Here is a 665-nt window from a genome sequence, read left to right as displayed (position 1 = left end):
CTCAGCTGCCGAAGGAAGGTGCAAATTATCCGGATCACACGACGAATTCTGGAACTTCTGTCAGGGCGATAAAGTAGCCATGTACGTTCATCTCTGGTGTGAGCAGCGTAGGTGTGGCCGCAAGTTTTGTTCAACACGCATTTATGAAGATAACGAAGACGATGAATCAAAAGAGATGCAATCGGCCAACAAGAAACAAAAAGTAAATAGGGAACGCTGAAAAACCCAGGAAGAACGTAGAAACAGTGTCGATTCTGTTGCTATTCTAACCGAAGCTGTTGCTAAATCAGACGACCTTGAAGGTGAAATTATGGGCTGCTAAACTATCAGCTGCGGCACGTACGCAAAGTGATAGGTCGGAACATGTTGCACCGCTGAATATGACCGAGAACAACCTTGCGAGGTATATGGCCATTCACGACAGGCGGCTCACGGTTGTTTGTGTCTTCACGCACAGCGGGTAAAAAGCTGCAGTCTTCCATTGCATTGAAATCTCTCATTGCTATATTGTTCAATCCGTCGCTATTAGGCTGACTAATGCGTGCATTGATGCAGTAGTTATGCAGCTTCATGCAGGTTTTAATGACAAAACCTGCATGAATGTAGTCAACAGCTAAAGGACGCTTACAAATTTGCCACTTGTTAACAAGAAGACCAAAAGCCAT

General features: G+C 44.8%; 1 protein-coding gene across 1 annotated transcript; it reads right to left on the bottom strand.

Moving 5' to 3' along the window:
- Positions 1-326: 326 nt before the first annotated feature.
- On the bottom strand, positions 327-665 carry PPTG_07978 (hypothetical protein; the record flags this gene model as incomplete). Its single annotated transcript, XM_008902348.1, has 1 exon — positions 327-665. One exon carries the CDS (start codon positions 663-665, stop codon positions 327-329), a length of 339 nt encoding a protein of 112 aa, XP_008900596.1.

The sequence above is a fragment of the Phytophthora parasitica genome (genome assembly GCF_000247585.1).
Source record: "Phytophthora parasitica INRA-310 unplaced genomic scaffold supercont2.13, whole genome shotgun sequence".
Taxonomy (NCBI): Eukaryota; Oomycota; class Peronosporomycetes; order Peronosporales; family Peronosporaceae; genus Phytophthora; species Phytophthora nicotianae.
The sequence above is the reverse complement of the archived record's forward strand: the minus strand, read 5'-3'. Positions and strand labels throughout refer to the sequence as shown.